Source organism: Zea mays, chromosome 4 (assembly GCF_902167145.1).
Source record: "Zea mays cultivar B73 chromosome 4, Zm-B73-REFERENCE-NAM-5.0, whole genome shotgun sequence".
In the NCBI taxonomy this organism is placed as follows: Eukaryota; Viridiplantae; Streptophyta; class Magnoliopsida; order Poales; family Poaceae; genus Zea; species Zea mays.
The window spans coordinates 30,279,649-30,306,023 of record NC_050099.1 but is presented as its reverse complement, the minus strand read 5'-3'; the positions used below and the strand labels follow the sequence as shown (position 1 = coordinate 30,306,023).

General features: G+C 43.6%; 1 protein-coding gene across 1 annotated transcript; it reads left to right on the top strand.

The window, feature by feature from the left end:
• Nucleotides 1–11,677: 11,677 nt before the first annotated feature.
• Nucleotides 11,678–13,029, top strand: LOC103653008 (germin-like protein 8-5). Its single transcript, XM_008679985.4, has 2 exons — nt 11,678–11,890; nt 12,180–13,029. The coding sequence occupies exons 1-2, from the start codon at nt 11,773–11,775 to the stop codon at nt 12,746–12,748; spliced, it is 687 nt and encodes a 228-aa protein (XP_008678207.1). The 5' UTR covers nt 11,678–11,772; the 3' UTR covers nt 12,749–13,029.
• The last annotated feature ends 13,346 nt before the right edge of the window (nt 13,030–26,375 follow it).

The following is a 26,375-nucleotide window of genomic DNA, read 5'->3' as shown; positions in this document are numbered from 1 at the left end:
GCCCCAAGCAATTCATCACTTACAGTCTCAATGCTCTTTAACCAATCATCATCTGGTTCAACAAATTTGTCTCCATACTTGAATGTGTACTTCAGCCGGACTAGCCCACCTTCGTCAGTTTCTTTAATAGTTTCTTTCGGCATTTCCCAATTATCCGCAAGAGGCCACACTCTGAAGGCAATATGTTCTTGTGTTAAATCCCTCGTCCCAATAAACGAGCAGACAACTCCGAAGGCTCTCTGGCATTCTTCGGCTGCTTCATTCATTTCCACCTTCGGCCTTCGCAGGCCGAAGCGTTGCCAGATGGGATACATAATGATCTTCTTTATATCCTCTCGAGATTTCAAGTCATTTTTCACGTAAAACCATTCCGTCGTCCAGTTGCCAGGCCATCTCTTTCGAAAGGTCGGCACTGAGCAGCTTGACCCAGACCGAGAGCCGAAGCTGTAGCAGCCAAAGTTGTTGTGATATTGTTCCTTACCCCAGGGTTTTGTCTCGTATAATAATTCGTGCATGTTGCAGAAGCTTTTTGCATCAGGTTCCAAGCCTTGGCTCCTCACAGCCCACACAAAAATATTCATCCTTATGATCGCTTCGGGGATAAGCTGGTGAAGGTGGATTTCAAATATCTTCAGCACCTCCACAACAAAGTGGCTCAGGGGAAATCGTAGTCCAGCTTTCAAGAAGCTTCGAAATATTACGACTTCATCTTCCTCAGGAGTTGGGCAAGTCTTCTCTCCTTCGTCGGCCCTTACAACAGACAAATCCCGGAAATATCTTCCCCTCATGTTGACAAGATGATTTTCTTTAATACTTGATTTGCCGAAAACCGCATGGCTTGGCCGCCAAGGGCGATCTTCGGAGTCTTCACCACCACTATCCGCATCATAACTGTCGCTATCACCAGTGTCTTCAGATAAACCTTCCAAAATTTCTTTAGTGATCTTTTCTGTATTGGTCTTCGACAAAGATCGAAGAAAACCCAGATGCATCTCTTCAGAAAGACTCAACTTCATTTCGGCAGCAACCTTCTTCTCCTCAGACATCTCTTCGGAATTCTCGCCTTTCGCTTCCGAAGCTTAAAACTAGGAAGGCAACAAAATATTTGTGGGCAGAAAACTAATTGCGCAGGCAAAACAGACGGCAAGGGAGCGTGCCGAATAAATTGTGGCGAGCCCGTATTTATAAACCCATTATGTCGGAGGCTGGAAGGCCCCATTTGCCATTGACTGTTGCTATTCTAGCAAAGGGAAGGTGTTTTTTCGGACCTTCGGCTCGAAGCCTTCGTCCATGTCGCAATATAAATTTGTTATTCAGCAAATTAATATTGCGAGGGGCTACTGTTGGGGGCCTTCGGCTTCCGAAGGTCCTCAAAAACGTAATTTGACTATGTTTTCCAAGAAAAATATGTGAACAGGTACCTTCGAAGACAGATTGCGAGTATACAAGAACATGGTTAAGACGAAGCTTGACTGGAACGACGATTACGACGAAGGATAAGACAATCACGAAGCTGTGTGCAGAAGAGCTTCGGTATAACGGCAGGAAGAGGAAACCGACTTAAAGATGAAAAGTCGAATCAGACCTTGAAGAATTACTATAGAGTTATTGATAAATGTAAAGGGCATTAATGTAATTTTGCATGGGCTGCGATCCGTGCCTATAAATAGGTGAACAGTATTCCCGTACGGGGCACGCTGACTTGGCATCTATTTTTGTGTCACACCTGTATTCTTATTCCTTCAAGCCGAAGGTACACTTGCAATTTATTATTGTTTACATAAGTGATATAAAGATAAATAAGTTGATAATTATGTTTATTCAAATTATGTTATTCCTTATACTTTGCATGAATATTGTCCATTTCTTTATCATGATCATGAAGGTATGCCCTTCATGACCTTCGTCCCAGACTCAATATATCCGAAGGGAAATAATTATTCAAAGGACGAAGGGCTTTGATATTTAACATTTTATGCTGCCTTGTTCTTAATTCATAGCATTTGAGAACGAGTCCCCAACATTTATTTATTTATAAGTTTTTATTTTGTTTGGTATTGTATTTCTTTTTTTCCTTGCCTATATCATTTCCAATTTCCCAAATTGTACTTTTTGGGCAAAAAATCAAATCCTCAACTCATTATTATATTTTTATTAGTATTATTGTTATTATTACTAAATGCATAAACAAACAAAACTCCAATATGATGCATGGTTTATTTTAGCTGTCCTTAGTCATCTGTTCCCTTATATATGGTTATTGCCATGTGATATTGAGTATGTGGTAAAAACATAGAATGAGATATACTCTCTTCTTTTCGTTTACAAACTGGGTATTACAAATCCTACCCCCTTACAAGAAATCTTGTCCTCGAGATTTGTAAGAAAAAGGATGTATAATAATGTTGTCTCCGAATGTATGCATAAATAAAAATCTCAGCATGATGCATAGCAACACATAGGGTTAATAGACCTTATTATTATTCCTAAAATAGTAAAATATTAACTACTAACTAAAGTAACATTTAGGTCTTACAAATAGTAATATATATATATATATATCTTGGTGGAGTTGGTGGTGGGTGGTGGTGCTGTTGTCTTTCCAACCGTGCTTGCCTCATTTCTTGACGCATCTCCAGCCGGTCTTGACGCATTTCCTGGCATTCTTGCCTTATCTGATTTTGCATTTCGTTCACCATGTTTGTCATTTGTTCTAGTACCAGCATTTGGGCGGCAACCACTGGATCGGTTCAAGCCGGTGGAGGATTTGGAGGATTCATTTCTATTTGCTATTGCCTGATAATCCTCCAGTTGTGGGGTTGGCTGGTAGATCGATTCTTCCTCCCTTCCTGGTATTGACCATCGAAGTTAGAAGCATATGGTAAGATAGTTTTGCAAGGGAAATTATTCGGTCGGCAGAATGAATAGGCTAGTAACTGGTTATGAACTGAAGATTCTTTGGGAGTGCTTAATCTGTTATTTTATGTCAAGATTGAGATAACTAGTCGTATAAGGTGAATGTCCAAAGGTAAGATAGAATCTGTCAAGATGAGATAGATATGGGTGAGATAGCCTACATGATGTAGATCAAAAATCTTGTTTGATGTTAGGTGGGGATAGATAGTTTATACAATTCATCATGACTCTATTGGTTGGGTTAGATCTTCTGCTCATGGTTGAGTTGGTCTAATGCACTAATTTAGATTTAAGTGCATGAGGGGAGAACAAGGTTTATAGGAGTAGGATCCAGTTTATTTCACTAGTGTTAACTTGTTAAGTGACTCCCATTAGATTGAACAAGCTCTAGATTAGTATAAGTTGATTGTGTTATGTCAAATTTTAGTTGGGTGACTTTGTTTTAGGTCGGACTTGGAAAAACAATGATGTATATCATTGGAAATATGTAGGTCAAGCTGGTAGATTAGAATCTCTCTCTCTCTCTCTTAATAGATAGATTAGGCAATTTATCAAGAATGTGTAGGTCGATGGTATATGGCCGAGTTGATCTAAGTCGCCAATTTAGGCTTAAGTGAATTAGGAGTATGGCCTTATTCTTTGTACCAGCATTAAGTAACTTACACTAGATGAGATCATATTAGGTTAGATAGGTCTACTTTCTTCTACCAGTATCACCAATCTGTTTAAGTAGGCCACATCAGATTAGATCATACTAGATTAGACCACATTAGATTCTATAATCCTATTTAAGAATATCATTTAATTAAGCATATCAAGCTGACTTTATCTTTATGAAATTCTAGTATCTTTTTTTATCTAAGTGGAACTTCCAATTTAGTATTTTTATACACCTAAAATTTTTTATGCCATTAGCAGGTGTGGCATAGAAAACAAGGGCACATCAGGTTTTAGCTATTAGGTAAGTGTAGAGAAGATTTGGGGTAAAAGAAAATTAGGTAAGGAAGACTTTTACTCCGGGTGGTGGATCTTGATTCATCTGAAGATCTATTTCTACTCATATCCTTCATTGTCGAGATTAACTTTCTTCTTGGGTCTGATTTAGGGACCATCTGTCGTGGTGTTAGATATGCCATTATCTGAGTTGGGGTAACGATTACGGGTACATGGCGTAGATAGATTAAACAGAGTTTAACTTTGCTTTTGGGATAAATGGGTTGAGCAACCTATAACATAGGCTAGGTCGTGGTTTCACGGACGAGTTGGTCTAAGACACCAATTTAGGTTTAAAACCCATTCATAGCAATATGGTCTAATCTATGTTACCAGTATTAACTAACTTGTTTAAGTAACTCCCTTTAGATTGGATCACATTAGACTAGGTAGGGTCTAGATTAGATTGGATATAACTAGATTAAACTAGTTTAAATTAGATAGATCTACCAGGGTAGGATATATATTATTAGGATATGTTATAATATTTTGAGATATGATGGATTATATGGTGTATGTTGGTCAGAATCTCTCTCAGGTTAAAACAGAGGGGTTATGCAACTATCGGATGGTTAAGGTAGTTGCATATGGTCGAGTTGGTCTGTCGTTCTTAATTTAGTGCAGAGTGAACTAAGTTAAAGCATGTTCTATAGGAGTAGAGTTTCATTTATTTCATCAATATTACCCTTCTTGTCAAGCAACTTACATTAGATTAGCTCAACTTGAGGTTAGCCTTTTTAGGTTGGATTAATCTATCACATCAGATCAGATCTAGGTTATATTTAGTATGACTAGCTTCGACTAGACAAGATCTCATTATTTTGGATTAGATCCTCGATGTTATTTAGGATGATATAAGTAAAGTGGTTCGGATAAGATGATTCCTTCAAGATAAGATGAATCTATTAAGATAAGAGAGAGAGTTTTAAGGTAAAATGGATCTATTAGGCTTGATATATTCTAGTGGGGGTATTCTTAGTTGGTCTAGTTTATCTTATAAACAATTTATGAGGATAAGATAGAATTTTTTTAACATAAGATGAACCTATTAGGATAAGATAGGTTTTTTACCTCAACTTAAAGGATTCTATCGAAAATAGATACACTTTAATGGAGGATAATCCAGGTTGTTTAGTTATCTTATGAATTTTATTTATTTATATTTATGCCTATATGTATATGCAGATGGGATTGTGGACATTACTCCACAACTCAAAGATCCAAATCAAACATGTATCACAAGAACAAACATTCAAGCATACAAATATTTACAAAAATAGTTTTGATTTTGTTCCTAAGAGTTGGTCTCCTATTCCTAAAGGTCACTACAGGATTTCAAAGTGTGAAATCCATTTTTGTCTTAGAAGTGAAAAGGTAAGAACAATCAGAGTAAAGCGGATATAGATGAGAAAAGATTAAGAAAAGTTTAGAAAGGATCAGAGTAGCAAAGGTAAGTAAGTAAGGGTTATCCAGTTCTATCTAGGTTTCGTCCTACAGTCAACATTCCTCTGATACCACTTCTGTCACACCCGGGTTTGAGGGACCCGGGCGCGAACATAATCACCAGGTCTGCTGGGACCAAGTCTCACACATATGATGACTCATGGTACAGAAACGAATGCCACAACTTTACTATATAATAGGAGTTCTGTACAAAATAAATAAATAAATACATCGTAAGGAGACAACGATCCAACAACCCAAAGTTGACTGGGAGACGGCGGCCTAGACATCTCACGAACACATCACAGCATCCTCCATGCGCCTCATCCTGCAGTACCTGTTCTTGACCTGTGGGGGTGTGAGACAGCAAGAGTGAGCTCACATATGTTCATCGCTCAACAAGTTGTCGGGAATAATGTGCATGAACTCGCCAATAGTGGGAGCTCATGTGAAGTGTAAGGCTTACCAAAGAGGATGGTTAAAGCTGAGCATTGCTTTTAAAGTTGGTCAAAATTTTATTAGCAATTACTAAGTGTAAGTAAATACCAAACCATAATAATAATAGAACAAAATTAATAATAAATACCATGCAATGCAAATGACAAATTGAATTTAGTTCCATAATTTAATCATGTGAGAGTCTTGAGCTGCTCATGACCGTGAGCACGGCTAGTATACCAGTTTTACACTCTGTAGAGGTTGTACCCTGTACCCACAAGTCGTGTATCCCATGTCGCTAGGGTTAGCTAGACCCTTAGACACTACCGAGGTGAATGGCTAGGGATCCACTACGAGGCCTTTACAACTAGCTTCAGAAAACCCGCTACAGTTTCTAGGAAGAGCAATGCAGGAATCCCCATCTGACCGCCATCGCAGCAAAATCAACCCGGGAACCTCCCTACATGCCTACTCCCCTACTACCCTTGCCCCTATCGGGTAAGATAGTCCTCCACTAGCTTTCCTAGTTAGTCAACCAAGGGCGTCCCATTCCACCCTTGTGGTGGCACGTGTTTCTCAAGTTAAGCTCCATGTTCCAATTAAAATAATGATCTTGTCATGAACAATAAATAAAATAACAGTATAATTGGAACATGAAGATAATGTGATATTAAACCTAAAACCATATAGAGCAATAGCAAAAACTACCCAAATAGTTCACGGGTAAACAAGGTAATAAGATAATCAGTCTAGGGTGACCTATTGGGTCCCATCAAAATTAAGCCTATGCATGAATAAGTGATAGTAAAGAACATTATTGGGTAATAAAAGTGATCAAGGGCACAACTTGCCTGGGACTTGAGATTCCAGGTACCAGGATGATCTTCAGGTTCTCATGACCTCACTGCTAGTCGTAGCAATACAAACAAACATGGTATAGGCATAATTAACACCACACCAAACATAAGAACAAACTGTATAATAATAATCTACGCGTTGCTATGAGGTCGTGGGATCGAGAACTAGTAAGATCAGAGTCATGGTTAAGGAGTTATGATTTATGGGAGATCTATGTGATTTAACTATTAAACTATATTATAAATTAATTAGTATACATCATGTGAGAGAATATCTTATAAATAATTAACTCAACTTTAATCTAAGCCATTACTTGATTATAAATCATCGTTTAGGCCAAAGATAACCATAAGATCAGGATACTATATTAATATTAGGATAAGCTAATCCAGAAAACATAGATTAGTCAAATTAGTTACCTAATTATAAAAGTATGGGATATCATATAATCAATGTTGCTACTGCGTAGTAAACATTTATACGAAGCTAACGCAACTTGAACGGATTGAAATAGAGTCAAAATGAATTACTTATGATTTTCCGAAGTTTTAAGTGGTAGATACAAAACAAATCAAGCGCATAAATTTAACCATATGTTTCATACTAAAATAAGGTTACTAGATAATAAACAATATTAAAACAAAATTAATGCCACTTGAATGAATCAATTTGGAGTTAAAATGAATTAAATATGAATTATACAAGTTTCTAGAATTATTTTTGTATTAAAAATCATTTTCCAAATTAATTCCTCGATTTTATTAAATGTCTGGACTTCGCGTCAAATACTGGAAAACGCAGGGTCTAGCGTGTAAAATTTTCCTAGACTTGGTCCACTGTTGCAATGGACGGCGGGTCCATATAACAAAAGGGAAGGGGCTCTTTTATAAATTTACAGAGGCCAAAGGGGTATCGCCAATTGTGGACCACACGATCAGATATCAACAGCCCAGATTAAGAGCGGCGTGGTTATGAATCGATATGCAATCTGGGTTTCACATGGACAAAAGGACAGGATGGCATCACAATTCGCATTGTGTGTTGTGCTACCTATACACGGAATCTAGATTTCACATGTTTGTTGAATGCTGCTTCAAGAGTCGCATTTGGGCTAAGTTGACTCTACGGACTTCAAGTGCTGAGATTCACCATTCCGCTTGACAACCTGTAGACTCTATGCACCATTGGTGGTCAAATATTGCGACATCTACAGTGAATGACAAGAAGGGCTTGCGTACCCTCATCATTCTCGTCTCTTGGAGGATTTGGTTTGAGAGAAACTCACAAATTTTTTAGCAAAAAAGGACAACCCTACACCAGACTCCGGTAAATATCAAAGAGGAAGACTGTTGGTGGATCATGGGAGGGGCAAAACATTTAGCCAATCTGCTATAATTTTGTGTTTTTGTGCTTGGCAACCATGCCACCATTTTTAGTGCTTTTTCCGCTTGTCAGGATTTACTATCGGTAGCCCCTCTGGGCGCTCATCTCCCCTTTTTAATATGGAAGGCAACTCTCTTGACGATTTCAAAAAACATGATCAGGGTTCTCAGCAATTCCAAACACTCACTACCAGAATCCAACTCTTTGTCGAGTGCTCGGAGCTTTGTCGAGTGCTTTTTATCGGACACTCGGCAAAGCAGTCTTTGTCGAGTGCCGCTCTCGGCAAAGTTCTACTCTTGGTAACGACCACGTTTACCGAGAGCAAGGCACTCGGCACAGGAAGACACTCGGCAAAGACCTCTTTACCGAGTGCCAAACACTCGGCGAAGACCCACGCTCGGCAAAGGACCGTTAGCAGTCGTCTATAGCTGACGTCCGTTATCTTTGCCGAGAGTCGGGATTTGGCACTCGGCAAAGCAGCTACTTTGTCGAGTGCCTCAAGCTCGACACTCGGTAATCCATACTTTGCCGAGTGCCATCCTAGGACACTCGGCAAAGTGTATTTCCATTTTTTTTTCTTTTTCCAGCCAAACTTTTTGTGATGTGTTTCTACACTATATAGACTTACATGTTCCATTTTGGCACAATTATAAAAGTGTTTTCTATAATTCAGATCTGAACTACAAGTCACTCGAAAAATGGGCACTCGGCAATGAAGGCACACCTGGGCACCGGTAAAGCCTCTTTGCTGAGTGTTGTGACCTTGACACTCAGCAAAGAAGCAACCTTTGTCGAGTGCCTCCTAGTGCACTCGGCAAATGAACTGACAAAGGGGCCCGCTGGCGACCTCGTTGCCGAGTGCTAGTTCGACGGACATTCGGCAAAGTGGGAAACTCTTTGTCGAGCGTCGCCTAATACACTCGGCAAAGGGATACTATTTGCTGAGTGTCACCTAGTACACTCAGCAAAGGCTCCATCTCCGTTACCAGCCACCGTGACAGCGACTTTTCTTTGCCGAGTACTTTGTGACACTCGACAAAGTATTTGTTGAATGCTCGATAAAATGTACTCGACAAAGAAACTGTTGCCGATGTATAGTTCGTCGAGCTTCCTTTGTCGAGTGTCACACTCGGCAAAGCCTTCGCCGAGTGTTTTTCAGGCTTTGCCGAGTGCTTCAGACACTCGGCAAAGAGGTCCATTCCGGTAGTGACTCTTGTTCAAGAAAAACAACTAGGGTCTAGCAATCTTAATTGATGCTAAGCATCCCTTTCCTTCACATATTAGTGTAGAGCTACGTACTAAGAAGCAAAATCAAATGCTTGATCTAGTAAAATGTGTACGATACATGTTAGTTTGGTGATACGGAGATTGACGGTGCACTTTCTTTCGTGTTGTTGACAATTTCTATAATTTTTGTGAGTTGATTGTTTCTTTGTACGTATGGTAGCAAAAGCTTAGGTTGTGCAATGAACCATTTTTATTAATGTTGTGCTTGAAGCAAACAGACCAATTAAGCAGCACATTGAATAAATCTCAAATGCATGGTACTTAAATCTAGTATTCTCGGGCCAGTCTTCATGTGCCCAACAACTAAGAGCATCTCCAGGAGCTCACTAGAAAATGACTCCTCAAAATCAGTTTTAAGGGGCATCTAAAAAATTAGAGGGGTAGATTTTAATCCCTTCTCCAACAAATCCATTAAAGCGACTGATTGTTTCTGAGAAGCCCAAAAACCCCTTATTTGTAGCTACAAATGAGGGAGTTTTAAGAGCTATGAAAAAGTTAGGAGTGTTTTAGAGAAGCTGTTGGAGACACGTTTTTGTGTTTTTCTTAAAAAACTTGATTTAGGAGAGACTTCTGGGAAGCTTTTGGTACATTGGCTTGTGGTGACCGATGTACTTAAGCTATGTAGAATAACTATGTCGGTTAATCCACATAGTTAACTTCCACGTGGCGTATCTAGGCTGCCCAGAGTATCTCCCATGTGGCCAACAAAAAAAATGTCGGTCTGACCTGGCCGACGTATTTATTGACAACGTGTGCATTAAGTACGTTGGACCTGACATATTTATTCGTTAAAAGCGACGAAATAAATATGATGTCTAAGTACGTGAGAGAATGACGTACTTAACTTAAAAAGATTGGACTGTTAGAGTAAGAAGGTCGGTTCCTAATCGTTGCTCTTGAATCGGAGGTCACATAGATGGTCCCCGACATGGTGTCTATTGGAGCGAATGCCGAACACAACCTCGATCAGACTAATCTGGCTACAATTAAACATGTTTTGGTGCAGGTACAAGTAGCGAAGGGTACTTTGACCCGTACCAGCGTCGAGGTCCTCGACCGTGGCCTTTAAAGGTGACGAAGAGAAGGGCCACGCTAGACAAGGGGGGCACACTGTAGCTCCCCATTTGCGCCTCGAAGGCTCAGACTCTTCCCTCTACAGCGAAGTCCAAGTCCCAACGAAGTCAAGGGCGCGACTTCGCGCAGTCGAGGGTGCAACTCGCAGGTGAAAGCCACGCCAGATTACGGTGGGACCCAGTCTCTGCCTCGTCACCGTGTCCGTTCGAGCCCACTTGTAAGGCCCCTCATGGGGTAGATTCCGCAGTATGTCTGAGTTACTCTACTTCACTACACTGTAATGACCCCGTTGAGAGAAATATTTTGGGAATGTAGCAAGTAACCGGTGGTATAATGGTACTTGGGGACCCACCTACCCGCTCGGTTACCTATAAATACCCACGCACTGAACACGATCGGGACACGCATAACGAGACGCTACAGTTCTCTACCTATTATTTCGTTGTTCTGAGCTCTCCTGTCCCCCCCCCCCCCCCCCCCCCCCGAGTGATTGGGCCCACCTGTCCACACGTTAGCTGGTCCCAATAGTGTGAATTGGATTAGATCGGGGAATGGGTTGGCAGTGGGAGGAGGGGTTGTTGAGCGGGGGAGCGTAAAATATATAGCAAAAAAGAATGACAAGGAAAAAATTGGTATGTATTTAATGTGATGCTAAGCCACCCTGCCTTCACGTATTAGTGTAAGGTGCTATTTGAATGCAATAGAGCTAATAGTTAGTTGGCTAAAAATTACTACTGAAATTAGCTAGCTAACAAATAGCTAGTTAACTATTAGTTAATTTGCTAAAGTAGCTAATATCTGAACTATTAGCTGAAAGTGTTTGCACATCTTCAACTAATTTTGACATCTAAATATTATCTCTAGTGCCTAAAGCTACATACAATATATAAGTGTGGAACCGACAGATGCACTTTCGATCGCGTTGCTGACTATTTCTATATCTTTTGTGAGTTGACTCTTTCTATGTACGTATGGTAGAAAAAAACTTAGGTTGTGCAATGAACCATCAGCAACACTGTTATAGTCGTATGACGTATTATTCGTCAATAAAAAAAGAATATATAGTACGCTTTAACCCAGCCACCTGAAAACACAAAAAAGAAAAGAAAGAATACAATTTCTTAATGTTAATTGTGCTAGAAGCAAAGAGACCAAGCAGCACGTTGAAAACCTGAAAACAGAGACTGTTTCTTCAGGACGTTCTGCTGATACGTTCAACTTGAGACTTATTCAGCCATTGATGCGCTGTGGCAGGCTATATATACCCTCACCGTCTCCATGCCAAAGCATCAAAAAGATAGACACACTCAAACACCGCAAGCTAAGAAGATCCCTTGCTGAATTCAGAGAGCACAAACACAAAAGCGAGTGCAAAACCAAATGGCAGCCTTGACCTACTTCCTTCTTGTTGCCTTTCTAGCGTTGGTCACATCTCAGGCCATTGCCTCTGACCCTAGCCCGCTTCAAGACTTCTGTGTTGCCGACAAATACTCTCCGGGTATGCGTGCTCTCGCCTTGACTCATGTTGTGTTTTTATCAATGGTTTAAATGTTCGTTCGACTAAGGTCCTTATCGGCAAGCTTTTGGGTCAGCTATAAAGACCACGTGTGTTTGAACAAATTAAATGATCCTTATTTGAATAAGGATCATTTAATTTGTTCAAACACACAATAAGGATCATTTAATTTGTTCAAACACACGTAGTCTACATATAATAAGCATTCCTAGGCACGACCTAATGACATCCTGTTCTCCATCTAACTATTTGCCTTCGTTTATGCATACAGTGAAGGTAAATGGATTTGTTTGCAAGGACCCCATGGCTGTGAACGCAGATGACTTCTTCAAGGCAGCAAAACTTGACCAACCAAGGGACACCAAGAACAAGGTGGGATCCAACGTTACTTTGATCAATGCCATGCAGTTACCAGGACTCAACACATTGGGCATCTCGTTGGCTCGCATTGACTACGCACCCTTAGGTCAAAATCCTCCACACACCCACCCACGTGCCACAGAGATCCTCACCGTGCTTGAGGGGAAACTCTATGTTGGATTTGTCACCTCCAACCAAGCTAACAACAACAACAAGCTATTTACCAAGGTCCTCAACAAGGGCGATGTGTTTGTATTCCCCCAAGGACTTATCCACTTCCAGTTCAACCCGGTCCATGACAAGCCAGCAGTCGCGATCGCTGCACTAAGCAGCCAGAACCCTGGAGTTATTACTATTGCGAATGCAGTCTTTGGATCAAAGCCACCTATCTCAGATGATGTCTTGGCCAAGGCCTTCCAGGTGCAAAAGGGGACAATCGATTGGCTTCAAGCTCAGTTTTGGGAGAACAACCACTACTAAAACAATGAAGTCTGGGTTCATCATTTGATATTATAGAAATTTATTTGCATTTTACATACTACTCCATGTATTTACTTTTTCCTAGGCTACGACCCATAATAAAATAAATGTTCTATGTTTCTGAACTATAATTGTAATTGTGTTCCTAGTGTGGCTCTACCACCATGTCCTTAATCGAAAGTGAATGTAATGTATATGACACTCTATCGTTTCCCATTTTATTGGGACGAATCACATAGTAAGTCATCTATAAAATTGACTACAGGTCATATAACAAGCCATATGTCTTGTTACACCGTATCTTTTGAACCATTTCTAGATTTTTTTTGTAAGAGCAATTAACGAAATTAGACCACCCTTAAAGTTCCATCCATTATCAGGGATGAAAATCATAAACAAATCGTCCTCTAAAATCACATCTCAAGGGTGGATTACTATTGTCACAAAGGAGGTGGAGCGCTAGTTGGGGCTTAGAAATGGTGTGTCTAACATTCCGTAAAGAGTCGGACATGACCTTCATGTGCTTGCAATAGTCCTTGATGAAGATCACCTGCTATCACGCTATAGAAAAATAGGTAATTTTCGGCAGTAATACTCTATTTTCGGCGTGTTGATGGTGTTTCGCCGATAGTAAGCCATAGCTTCAATTTGGTGGTTGTCGCCGAGAATAATTAATTTTTGGTGGCTTTGACACCCGCTGCCAAAAATACCCATGGCACCATGCATCTATTTTCGATGGCCGCATTTAATTTTGGCGGCTAGAAACCAGGCAACGGAAAGTAAGGTGCTTAACTTTGGTGGCTTGCACGGCCACCGAAAATAGTTGGGTCTGCAATAAATTTCGGCAACCATCTCGAGGCCACCAAAAAAAAGGTGGCCACCGAAATTTATTCTATGCAGGAAACAAATATTTCCTCTTTACATTCATTCATATACATTATATTCAAACACACATTTCATCACATATATCACATACATACACACATTTTCATCACATATATCACATGCATACACACATTTCATCACATAGATAACCAAAACCACTATATATCATAATCACATAACTTCAACAAGTTTAATTAATTCAACAAGTTCACCCTCGTGCGCTCGCACCCGCCCTCTCTCTCTCTCTCTCTCTCTCTCTCTCTCTCTCTCTCTCTCTCTGCCAGGCGGTCCTGAACTGTCGGCATCGCTCGCCCTCGCGCGCCCGCCCCCACTCTCCCTCTGCCAGGCGGGCCTGAACTGTCAATGTTGAATTGTTCCCCCTCATGCGTGCTTCTCTCTCTCTCTCTGCGTCATGGGGCCGCCCTGTCAGCTCCATCCTCCCCATGAACCACCGTTGTTGGGACGAAGGCGAACACGCCCCCCTCGCTCGAGGATTTCCACGTCGATGTATCACAGATCGAAGGCCCCATCAGCAGGCTCCGCTAGCCAGGCCCGCGGACGTCGCCCATGCGAAGGCCCAAGTGTCTTCTTCGATCTGATGAGCCGAGGCGAAGACCATCGAAGATTTCGGGGACTGGATGACCAAGACTGCGAAGACCCCAAGGCTTTGTCTCCCTCAATGCAAGAAGGGGCCCGTGTACAATCCGACCCATGTTGTAAGGCCCCGCCCGTAGGTCGCCCGCGTGGGCAGAGCGGGTTGGGCCACGTCTGTAATAAAGTATGTTGTAATGACACGTTGTAACCTCCCCATGAGGGAATATTCCGAGGATAACCCAGGTAACTGAGGGCCTAATTATCCTTGGCAGGGCCGGGCGGTCCCTTAGTTACCTATAAATACCCTCGCACTGTGCCAATGCGGGGGACGAAAAGAGAGAACATTGTTGCCCTAACGCCTTGTGTTTAGAGGCATCAAACCATTCTATTTGCTTCCTATTGGATTTTGCTGTCCCCGGATTAGCAAGTTCCAACAGTCGTTGACCCGCGCGCACGCCCGCCGAGAAACCCGGCCATGTCGCCTACCCACGTCCCCCAGCTCCCTTTTGAGCCTTGCCCGCACCCACTCTCTTCCCCTACCTCATTTTGCCCACTCTCAGCCCCTCTCGCGCTTAGTCGCCACCGCCCGAGCTCACCGGAGAAGCGCGCTCGTCGTGCCGTCCATCCGGAGCTCCAGACGTCGCGTCGAGCCTCCCCGAGCGCTGTCCTGAGGTGAGGAACCTTTTCCCGTGCTCTGGCTGCCCTGATTTTGCCTTGTCGTAGTGAGTCCGCGTTCACTGGAGTTCTGTCGCACTAGTTCGCCGCGCCTGCACGGTGTCCGATCAATTTAGCCCCGTCATGTGCTCACGTTTTGGCTCTAGGTGTTCCCTCTCCCTCACCGGAGCTGGCACTGGCCTCGGCACACCCGATTCCTCCTCCATGAGGTCGTGATTGCTCATTGGAGTAACCCCAACCCGCCTGGAGCGCCCCCTCTGTGATTCCCTGGCCTCCAGCCTGATCTCTCAACCGAAACCACGCCATCGAGTTTGTCGGGCCCCCCTCACCGATCCTGGCCAACTCTGGTGACCCCAGACCCCCTAGAGGCTGCGCCTGCCTTAGCTCCGGTGGCTTCACCGCCAAGGACGGAGCAACACCAGCCGCCACCGTTAAACCCCCCTCACACCCGATCCCAACCGCACGCTCCTGATCTTACGGCTCGAATCCCAAGATACCGGTTCGAGCGCCCGCCCCTACCCCTGGGCCCCACCGGCCAGCCTGCCCTCACTCTGGGCCACAACCTGATCTAGCCCACTTGTCAGCGCTCGCTCGCGCCTGCTCACCCTCGGATCTGATGCTGGTCGTTGATCTGTGATCGGATGGCCAAGAACGCCACGTAACCCTTTGCTTGGTTATTTTGTTAAAGAACCCCTCAGGTTTCCAAGAATCAACCCGTCGTCCTGTTTTCTTGCGCCCAGGCCCCTGACAGAGAGGCCCCTAGACTTTATTTTAATCACAGAAATAGGTTTAATTTAGTGTTTTGAATTCTAAAACTTGTAAATTTCATATTTTTGCATATGAACTCCAAATTTGGTGGTTCAAAATGCAAAATGTTCATAATGTTATTCTCTATCTGTTTAAATTATATTCATTCACTGTTTGCATGTCTCAATTTTGTGGTTAGTCTCTAGATTAGTGTAAGGTTACATGATATGTATTAAAGGTGTCGGCGTTTCGAGACCGGGGGGTCCCTAAGCCGACGAGTGAGTGTGCCGCGTGCCCCAGCCCAGATGGGTCGAGCGCGTGGGCGAGCGCGAAGGGGGGAGAGCGAGGTGGTCGGAGATGGGTCGTGAGAGAGGTGGAAATCCCGCGGCCTTCGTGTTCGTCCCGCGCCTAGGTCGGGTGCGCTTGCAGTAGGGGGTTACATGCGTCCACGCGGGTGAGGGAAGCGAGCGGCCCCAAGAGAGCGCCTGTCCCGTCCTCGTCCCCGCGCGGCCAACCTTCTCTAAGAAGGCCCTGGTCCTTCCTTTTATAGGCGTAAGGAGAGGATCCAGGTGTACAATGGGGGTGTAGCAGAGTGCTACGTGTCTAGCGGAGGGAGAGCTAGCGCCCTAAGTACATGCCAATGTGGCAGCCGGAGAGATCTTGGCACCCTGCTGGTGTGATGTCGTGGCTGTCGGAGGAGCAACGGAGCCTGGCGGAGGGACAGCTGTCGGAGCGGTTGAGTCCTTGCTGACGTCCCCCTGCTTCCGTAAGGGAGCTGAGAGCCGCCGTCGTCACAGGGCTAGCGGGGCGCCATCATTGCATATCTGGCGGAGCGAGCCAGATGGGACACCGGTCTTGTTCTCTGTGGCCCGAGTCGGCTCGGGGCAGGGTGATGATGGCGCTTCCTATTGACGTGGCGGGCCTGTGCCCTAGGTCGGGCGATGTGGAGGCTCCTCCGAAGCCGAGGTCGAGTCTGTCTTCCATGGCCGAGGCCGAGCCCGAGCCCCTGGTTCGGGCGAGGCGGAGATTGTTCGGCAGAGGCCTGGGCGGAGTCCGAGCCCTGGGGTCAGGCGAAGCGGAGTTTGTCGTCTTCTGGGGCTGAGCCCGAGTCCGAGCCCTGGGTCGGGCGGAGCGGAGTTCGCCGTCTTCCGGGGCTTAGCCCGAGTCCGAGCCCTGGGTCGGGCGGAGCGGAGTTCGCTGTCTTCCGGGGCTTAGCCCGAGTCCGAGCCCTGGGTCGGGCGGAGCGGAGTTCGCCGTCTTCCGGGGCTTAGCCCGAGTCCGAGCCCTGGGTCGGGCGGAGCGGAGTTCGCCGTCTTCCGGGGCTTAGCCCGAGTCCGAGCCCTGGGTCGGGCGGAGCGGAGTTTCCTATGGCGCCTTTGGCAGGGCCTGACTGCCTGTCGGTCTCATTCTGTCAAGTGGCACTGCAGTCGGAGTGGCGCAGGCGGCGCTGTCCTTCTGTCAGACCGGTCAGTGGAGCAGCGAAGTGACGGCGGTCACTTCGGCTCTGCCGGGGGGCGCGCGTCAGGATAAAGGTGTCAGGCCACCTTTGCGTTAAATGCTCCTGCGACTCGGTCGGTCGGTGCGGCGATTTAGTCAGGGTTGCTTCTGAGAGAAGGCAAGGCCTCGGGCGAGCCGGAGATGTGTCCGCCGTTAAAGGGGGGCCTCGGGCGAGACGGAAATCCCTCGGGGTCGGCTGCCCTTGCCCGAGGCTAGGCTCGGGCGAGGCGTGATCGAGTCGCTCGTATGGACTGATCCCTGACTTAATCGCACCCATCAGGCCTTTGCAGCTTTATGCTGATGGGGGTTACCAGCTGAGAATTAGGCGTCTTGAGGGTACCCCTAATTATGGTTCCCGACAAAAGGTAAAATAAAATTGAAACTCTAATGAATGTGATTTAATTTCAATTAATGTATGGTCCCATCCCTGGAATAACTTTATCTAAATAAGTAATTTACTAAGATAGACCCAGTTAGGTAAGTAATCTACTGAGATAGGCAGTAATTGGAGAACAGTAGACCTTTAAACATAGTGATCTACCCTAGAACCTAGAGTTCACTTGTGTGTTTGTACTTTTCCACTGAACCTATGTTTACTCTGTTGCATATGTTTGGTGTACTGTTCTTTGTTACTCCCTAAGTGTGTTGAATGAATGATTGTTTTGCGTAGACAACGAGCAGTCTAAGGTTTTCGAGTGTGTTGCAGGAGACTTCTCTAAGCAGCAACCTGGTGAAGGCAAGTGTCCTCTGACCCATTATGTCCTACTTACTTTATAATTCACTGTCCCGCATACCATGATCAAATTAAGGATTGACTAGTGTTCTATTTTCTTGTCCTTGTTTACCCTTTGGGAATTGGTTACTATGATTAGTATTATGCTATTACTTTACTTTAATCAATGAACATGATGAGAGCATTTATGATACTATGATGATATCTTGATTATGATTATGATCATCTGATACTTTAGGGGGCTAGGGTTGTTTCCCGAGTACCTCTCCGTAAGGACCTGTTTACTAGATGACCACCCGGGAAAACAGTACAACCATGAGGGTGGTATGGGACGCCCTTAGCTAATTAATTGGAGGAACTTAGGGTGTAGTTGGCTTCGCCGTTGTGCCGTCAATGGGGGCCGGGGCATAGTGTTTGCTCTGCTAAGGGGGTGCCGAGGTTCATTCGATTTGGTTTTGTTAATCACCCACCTTAGGGAGGAGTATTGTGTTTGTACGAATGGCAAAATCTAACGGCCGACTACACACCAGGGGAATCTTTGTAAAGGCTACATAGTGAATCTGTGGCCATTCACCTCAGTAGTGAAGATCGAGTCTGTACAACCCAGGTTGGGAACGGATCATGACTCATGGGTAAAGTGTGCAACCTCTACAGAGTGTTAGAAACTGGTATATCAGTCGTGCTCACGGTTATGAGCAGCCTTGGGAGCTCCTTTGATTAGAGTTACTCTGGATAGTTTTATGATGATGCTTAATGTTGAGGATTATGGTTATGGTTTCTGGTAGTTCCTCTTGAAGGGAGTGACATTTGGGTAATAACTTGGGATTATTGATAAAACTTGGCTCTCTACTAGTAATAAATACCTGATCAACTAAAAGCAACTTATTTAACCTTAACCCCACATACAGCTAGTCCACTTCAACCAAACGGGACATTTCCTGAGTATGTTGATGTGTACTCACCCTTACTTAAAAACACCAAACCCCAGGTTGTCCCCATTGTAATCAGTGCTCAGGAGAAGATGAAGGCAACATGGAGGACTTTCAGGAGTTTTAGGACTTCGACGAGTTCTAGATTAGTTTAGTGGAAACCCCCAGTCAGCTGCCTGTGAAGGCCTTATCGTACTGTGTTTCATTCAGTGCTTTGATTATGACTTAAGTTAATGACTTTGTGGATGTCTTGGACATCATGATGTAATAAAGTACTTATTTCCGCTATTATTTTGATCAATGTGTAATGATGTCCAACTATGTAATCGTTGTGTACGTGAATTTCTGAAACTGGCACGTACATGGTTCGCATTCGGTTTACCTTCCAAAATCGGGTGTGACATTGGTGCTCCTGCTCTGCCTCATCTCCCCATCTCTCTCATCTTCATCATTTGTTCTTTCTAGTGTTTCCTGCCTACATCATAACAAAGCCTCTCGTCGAGCTGTGCTAGAAGGACTCCCCTGGAAAAGGCTCTTGCTTGCCTTGCTAAAGACTGACTTGAACTTATAATTCTTCCCGTTAAAAGAAAATAGTAGAAGCTAGCCCAACAATTATAATAAAATTAAACACAAAATATAATAAGAACTAAAAATAGAATACAAATTGCACGTATGATTCTATTTCTAGAAATTTAAACAAAAAGTTTATCATGATCATTATTAGGTACTCTCATCCGTCCTAAAGTACATTGTTTCCTTATAGGTCACCATTTCAATTTGGGGGACAATGGCATCATCACTAGTGCCAACTAAAGAACCAAGCGCTGCACTAGGCTTGATATCAAAGGACATGGCAATGTTTCTTCTTGATAGACCTCACCAACATGCCCATCCTTAATACAATAAGCAACATCACTAGGAGTGTGTAACTATTCATGAGGATTCACTTTATATACTTCCTGCCATGTATTTAGCTATTGACATGGGTACGACAAATAATACACTTGCTCGTCTTGATGCACAGGGACAAAATTGTCATTGCCTGATAGCGTTCCCTATGTTGGATTTGAACCATTCCAAACTGGTTTTATCGAATCCAATGAATGTTATCGAACTAACAACATTCAAAGAAGAATACTTGTAGTTTTTTATCGCTAGCAATGTGTAACACCCTGAATTTCGGGGTATAAAATTTATTTTCTAATATCCACCAAATTCAGGTGTTACTCTCTCTTTTTCTTACTTTTCTTTTCTTTTTTCTAAATTGTGAAGAATATTTTTTTATTTTATATCGATGTGTAAGCCTAGTAAAGTAAAACCTAGCAGTGCTTTGGTTGTCGCATCATGCTGGAGCATGCTTTCGTTTTGTTTGATGAGTGAATTTGTGAAGCATGCATTTAGTAACGAATTCGATTTGAAATAGTAGGAAATCGAAAAGAGAAAAAGAAAATGAAGAAACAAAGAAATAAAGGGAGAAAGCCTAACTGGACAACCCCCTCTCGGTCGACCCATGCACCCTCTCCACCCCCCTCTTTCCCCCGTGCGGCCTAGCACCGCAGGGCCCAGGCGCCCAGCTCTACGCCCGAGCCCGCGCTCCGCAGCCTTTTTTCCCTGTTGGCCCGCTTGTGCGCATGGGCGCGGCCCAGCTACGTGCCTCCCCGCTCCCCAGCTTGCCCATCGCCGCTGCCCGCGTTAGCCCCTAGCGCGCGCCCACCAGGAGGCCCAGGCGCCAGACCGCGCCACGTCCCACACGCCGCGCGCGTCGTGCAGACGCAGCATCAGCCCGCGCGCCCCACATTCTCTCTCCCCCCGCGTGGTGCGCGCTCACGCGATCTGCACGCACGCGCATTCAATGCAGTCGTCCCAGCGCCGATGGAGGCCCTGCTCTTCTTCCCCAAAAATCCCCAACCGCCCACGCCTCGTAAGCAGTTCGGCAATTTATCCATTCCCTCTCCCTCGGACGCCAGAATCGCCCACCTCCTCATCTCTTCCCCTCGCACAGCCTCTGCTACGTTGTCCGCCATCGCATGAGCCTCTCAACCTCCGTGCCTCGGCGAGATCTCCCCTCGCCCTTGCGGGCACCAGCGCGGTGGCCCGGACAGCCGCCCTGCCCCCTATGCGCGGGCTCGCAGTCGAGCTGGTCGAGTGCCTGCTCTGTGCCTTCCAGCGCGGCCGGCCAGTAGCCAGCCTCGGCGGCCTGGCACGGCAGCCCGGCGGATCGGCCACAGTGCACTGAGCGTGGCCAGCTCGGTGGCTCGGTCCGACGCGCGCTCGCCCTCATTAAGCAGTACCCGAGATAGCCTGTGTTGCGCTAACCTTCGTCCCGCCGTGCTGCGCGCCTTGCCAGTGCCGCTGTGAAGAGCCACCCGTCGTGTCGTCGTTGTCGTCGTCGTCCGTGCCCGCAGCAGCCCCGACGCAGTCTGCGCGGCGTAGCGGCAGCCTCGCCGTTGCTCATGCGGCGCATCATGCGCCTAGCACGTCATCGTGCCTCGCCACTAGCTCGTCTGGCCGTCCGCCGTCGTTGTGAGGTGAGCATCGTCTACGTGTTAGTAAACTTGTTTCACCATGTCGCGTGTTTTAAATAATTAATTATATTTTTGTTTAACTAATGTTAATTAATTAGACTTTTCAATTAAAGTAATTTATAGTAGTTAACCTACGCTTTATAAATCCATGTCGGCGTAATAGTAACTCAAATGTTTTGCTATAATATTTGTTTAATATAAATGCGACGAGTATTTAGTTTTATCGTGTTTCGCGCGCGTCGTTTGCGTGTGTAGCGCGTGTAGCTCGCTCGCTTCGTCGTCACTCGGTAAACCGTTATTTGCTCGCTTTAATTACATCACTTCGCCATATCGTTAGTGTTAATCACTTGATTAATTGTTTAGTTGTCAGTTATTAAAACAATAGTTCAATCGAATCTAGTTTATAATTTTAAATATGTGTTTGTAGATAGCTGGTAATATGTTGATGTTGAATTGAATATTATATTTAACACTTGGTTAATATAAGAAAACGACGCAGTTTAGTAGTTTTCGCATGTCGCGCCGTTTTCGCGGGTCACGCGCTGTTTGCACGTCGTCGTTGTTTGTTCGCGCCGCGTGTCTGGTGCACGTGTTGTCGCGCACGCAGTTCCCACGTGTGGCGCTCATGGACGTCGTGTCACATGTTTTAGTTGAATAATTAATTATTGGTTTGTTCGAGGGTTAATAAAATAACAATTTAATTAGAACGAGTCTATAGTTTTAACTCGTGCTTTTATAAATATAAATGTTAATTAACGTGATTAATACCAGCTAAAATACTTTTCATTAATTATTTGTTTGTTGTTGTTCGCGCGCGACATCGTTTGCGTGTCATCGTGTTGTTCGCGTTGACTCGTGCGTGTCGCGCACTATCGTGCGTGACCCAACCCCTCTGTAGCACTCATAGCCACAGCTCTAACTCGATTATTTCGCACACGTTGTTTTGCGTGTGTCGTTCGCACGCGTTGTCACACGTCGTGTGCGTGCGTCATGTGTGCCATTTGCACGTGTCGCTTGCCTCGCCGCGCGTCGTTAGCACGAATCTCGCGTGTCAATCACGTGTGTCGCGCGGCTGCACGTGATAATAAATTTATTTTCACCTTATAATCACTCATGTTAGTAACGTTAATTTGTCATGTCATATATTTTAGATAATTAACTTAAGGTTCGCTCGACTAATATTTATTAGATTAATATTCCAATTAGATTAAATGTGTAGTGTTCAACTTGCACTTTTATAATAAATATTAACATGGCTAATATTAACTTAACTACTTTTTAGTTATTTAATATTTGTTTAGTATAAATGCATCACCTATTTAGTTTTTTTGCATGTCGCGCGTGCTGTTCCACAAGTGGTGATGTGCTGATTCGCACGTCATTCGCGTTGGTCGCGCGCACTGTTTCATGTGTCGTCAGCATGCTATGTCACGCGTGTCCGCGCGTCGGTTGCATGCTGTCGTTCCGTTTCGCGCATCGTAAACTCGCCTCGCTTAGAATCTCTCGTGCTAATTATATTACTTATTTATTTGACAGTTGTTAGTGTATCGGATTTAATCAAAACTAAATAGCAGTTATAATTTATATTTGATAATATCGAATTAAATGTCCTGACTATTACTTGCGTAGTGTAAACGTCATAACCTCTCGATCGTAGCTCATACTATCGCGTTTCTTTTCCTTGCGTGATCGTAGTGGTGAGCTCTATTTCGTATTGCATGTTTTTATTATGTTCTCTTTGGCATAGTGTAATGTTCTTATGCATATCTATGTTTGTTTGCTTGTGACTGTTTGTCTTCGCTTCGCGTTGCGATTAGATTGTGATCCGTTTTTGAGCTACGAGGGATCGACGATCAAGCGTTGGCGACCAAATGATTAGGCTCTTCGAGTTTCACAAGGTTGAAGACCCTGAGCATCTGTTTGGTGAAGGCAAGTATCATCTGACCTATTATGTCCCATTCACTTTTAATGCATTGTCCTGCATTACATTATTGAAACCTAAGGATTGACTAGTCTATATTTACCTTATCATTGTTTACCTTTTTGGGTTACTATGGTTAGCTTTATGTTATTGCTTTAACTTAATAAACGAATATGATGTGAATATTTATGATACGATGATGTTATCCCGATATTGATCTTGTGATACTTTAGGGGTCTTAGGCTGTTTTCCTGAGTACCTCTCCGTAAGGATCTGTTCGTTGAGTGACCACTTGGGATAACAGTGCGACCATGAGGGCGGAATGGGACGCCCTTAGCTGAATAATTAAATGAACCTCGGGGTGTAGTTGGCTTTGCCGGAGGGCCGTCAATGGGGGCCGGGGTGTAGTGCTTGCTCTGCTAAGGGGGGTGCAAAGGTTCATTCGATTTGGTTTTGTTAGTCACCCACCTTGGGGAGGTGTACTGCGTTTGTACGACTGGCGAAACCTAACGAGCAGCTATGCACTAGAGGAGTCTTTGTAAAGGCTACATACTGATACCCTGTCAGGCCATCTAGGTAGTGGTCAATGGGGAGTAGCTCTCCCCGGGCACGAAGGGAATCACTACTCGTGGGTAAAGTGTGCGACCACTGCAGAGGAATGAAACTGGTATATCAGTCGTGCTCACGGTTAAGAGCGGCCTTGGGATCCTCTTTGATTAGAGATACAGATGGTTCAAGATGCAATGATTCTATTAATGGTTTTTGTTTCGATGATGATAATGATGTTCCTCGACGAGGAAATGATTCACGGGTTGGTTATTGCTAAAATTTGGCTCTCACTAATAATAAATACCTGACTAACTAAAAGCAACTGCTTTGACCCTAACCCCACATGAAGCTAGTCCACCTCAGCCAAACAGGACATTTGTTGAGTTCGTTGATGTGTACTCACCCTTGCTTTCCCAAAACACCAGGTTGCCTTTGGTGCAACCTATGCTAAGGTAAAGAAGAAGAAGAAGAAGAAGAAGAAGAAGAAGGCATCGAGGCATATCTCCAGGAGTTCTAGGACTTCGACGAGTTCGAGGATTAGGCTAGCGACCTCACCCAGTCAGCTGCCTGTGGTGGGTTTATTTACGTTGGCTACGTTTCTATTATGTGCACTTTGATTTATATTATGTAAATGACTCTAGTCTTTAATATTATTACTTACTCTTTATTGTTATTCAAAGCATTGTGCTATGATGAGTCATTTATGTAATCACCGTGAATTTCTGATCCTGGCATGTACATGGTTCGCATTCGGTTTACCTTCCAAAACCGGGTGTGACACAATGTTCAGAGCACACATCGAACAAGCCAATTTACCATGAACGCTCTAACCAGAGAAAATGCTATAGGCAGAGAAATCGTGAATTGACCAAAGATATGCAACACGAAGGGTGAATTTATGTTTTTTGAACATATCATAAGCTTTGATTCCTCTTCATAGTTCTTCCAACTCTTCTAACAAGGGTTTTAGCATCACGTTGAGCTTTGGTCTTGGGTGATCCGGACCAGGTATGATGAGGCATATAAATATAAATCCGTACTTTATGCAAAGAGATGGAGGAAGGTCATATGGAATTACAACGGGTCAACATGAATTGGATGTGGTGGATTGACCAAACTGTGTGAATCCATCAGTCACTAGCCCAATACAAAATTTCTTGCTTATTTAGCAAACCCTGGATCAAAGTTGTCTAGATCCTTCCATGTGCCTCCATTTGAAGGGTCGACCAACACTTCTTTGTGCTCCCTCTCACCTTCCTTGTGACATCGCATGTGCAAGGTCATTCTGTTGGAGAGAAACAATCATTTTAGTTGAGGTGAAATGGGCATGTAACAAAGTTGCTTATGAGCAACCTCCATTGCCATTATTTTACCATTATCATTATTTCCCTGACATACCTTGTTCTTCCAAATTTCAAGCACTTCTTTTCTTTCTCGTGCCTAGGGATGTAATATGGTTCGAAAAATATCCGTCCGGATCCGGATTCGAAGATGATGAACACTGGTTCGGATGGAATTTTCGGATATCCGAACTTTTTTCGGATAACGGATACAAATACGGATATTTTATTCAGATATCGAATTCGAATACAATATGTCCGATATCCGTCAGATATTGAATATCTGGATATTTTCTCGGATAAATCTTCTCGGATATCTGGATACCTTATCCGGATAGCTGTGTGCATTTTGTTGATTTTTTGTAGAAAGAAATTAATAATACACAAATAGCCTCAAAAATTCATGAAAATTTATGGAGGCATACCATATGTCCACATATAATCCTTCAAAATATTTGGACCATAAAATCCACAATATGATAGTGTTTCTTTCATTTCACTTTCACTTGTTGGGTGAATTACACGTGAAATCACTATAAGTATCCAAGTTCACCTTATCATTTTCATGTGGAGACTTGAGGTTATATTCTTATAGAATGTTTATTATTCTTGGTAACTTATTTGCATTTTGATGATTAAAATAAATTAATAATACGCACATAGCCTAAAAATTCATGAATTTTTACAAAAAAATGTGACATATGTACACATATAATACTAAAAAATGTTTGGACTTAAGGAGTGGATACATGATTACAACCATGATATGTGTGGAATGATGTCTTACACTATATCCGACAAAAAAAATTGTTACCGACAATATTCATGTCCGACTAGTTCCGTATTTGACACATAACTATCTGTATTTGTATCCGAGAACATCTGTATTCGTATTCAAATCCGAAGCTATCCGTATTCGAATTCGAATCCAAATAAAAATATAAAAACAAATATGGTTTCAGTGATATTCGTCTGTATTCAATCCGATTACATCCCTACTCGTGCCCCTTTCATAAATGCATGTCGTTATTTGGACAGACATCAATCTTCTAGTAATTCATATCAAGACTTTTGAGTAGTTTCTTAGATTGGTACATGTATTTAGGTAGCTTATGAGGCATCAGAAGGACATCCCAAAATAATTTTATAAGCTCATTGTAACAATTGTTGGAGGAATTTTTTTGACTTAATAGCCATTAGGCAGCACAGAAAATCAAGTAATGCCACTTTTG